The following is a 536-nucleotide window of genomic DNA, read 5'->3' as shown; positions in this document are numbered from 1 at the left end:
CTGGAGCTGGATTCCGTCTTGACCACCGAGCCCATGGAGCCCAGGGCCATGCCCGGGGTCCCTTGCTGGGAGTAAGACATGCTGTAGGTAGGCGATCCGTTCATGTAAGTCTGCGAGCTGGTCATGGAGTTGTACTGCAGGGCGCTCACGTCGTAGCGGTGCATGGGCTGCATCTGCGCCGCGTTGTGCGCGTTCAAGCCCGGGTGCTGCGGGTAGCCGAGCTGCTCTTGCATCATCCCATAGCCTCCGTTGGTCCAGCCGTTCATGTGCGCGTAACTGTCCATCCTCTGGTTCACCCCAGCTCCCAAGGTGGCCCCAACCCCTACCCCAGTCGTCATGGTATTGGTGCCCGGTGCCAGTAAGCCCCCTGGCAACGTGTACTTATCCTTCTTCATGAGGGTCTTGGTTTTCCTCCGGGGTCGGTATTTATAATCCGGGTGCTCCTTCATGTGCAGAGCTCTGAGCCGCTTGGCTTCGTCAATGAAGGGTCTCTTTTCCGCCTCGGCTAAAAGTTTCCACTCCGCCCCGCGCCGCCT

General features: G+C 60.1%; 1 protein-coding gene across 1 annotated transcript; it reads right to left on the bottom strand.

The window, feature by feature from the left end:
• Positions 1-7: 7 nt before the first annotated feature.
• On the bottom strand, positions 8-534 carry SOX2 (SRY (sex determining region Y)-box 2; the record flags this gene model as incomplete). The annotated part of the gene is made up of 1 exon (XM_009579786.1): positions 8-534. A coding segment is annotated over one exon (527 nt), but the record flags the coding sequence as incomplete, so codon positions are not given.
• Positions 535-536: the final 2 nt, after the last annotated feature.

The sequence above is a fragment of the Fulmarus glacialis genome, unplaced genomic scaffold (assembly GCF_000690835.1).
Source record: "Fulmarus glacialis isolate BGI_N327 unplaced genomic scaffold, ASM69083v1 scaffold20366, whole genome shotgun sequence".
Taxonomy (NCBI): domain Eukaryota; kingdom Metazoa; phylum Chordata; class Aves; order Procellariiformes; family Procellariidae; genus Fulmarus; species Fulmarus glacialis.
This window is presented reverse-complemented; position numbering and strand designations above follow the sequence as displayed.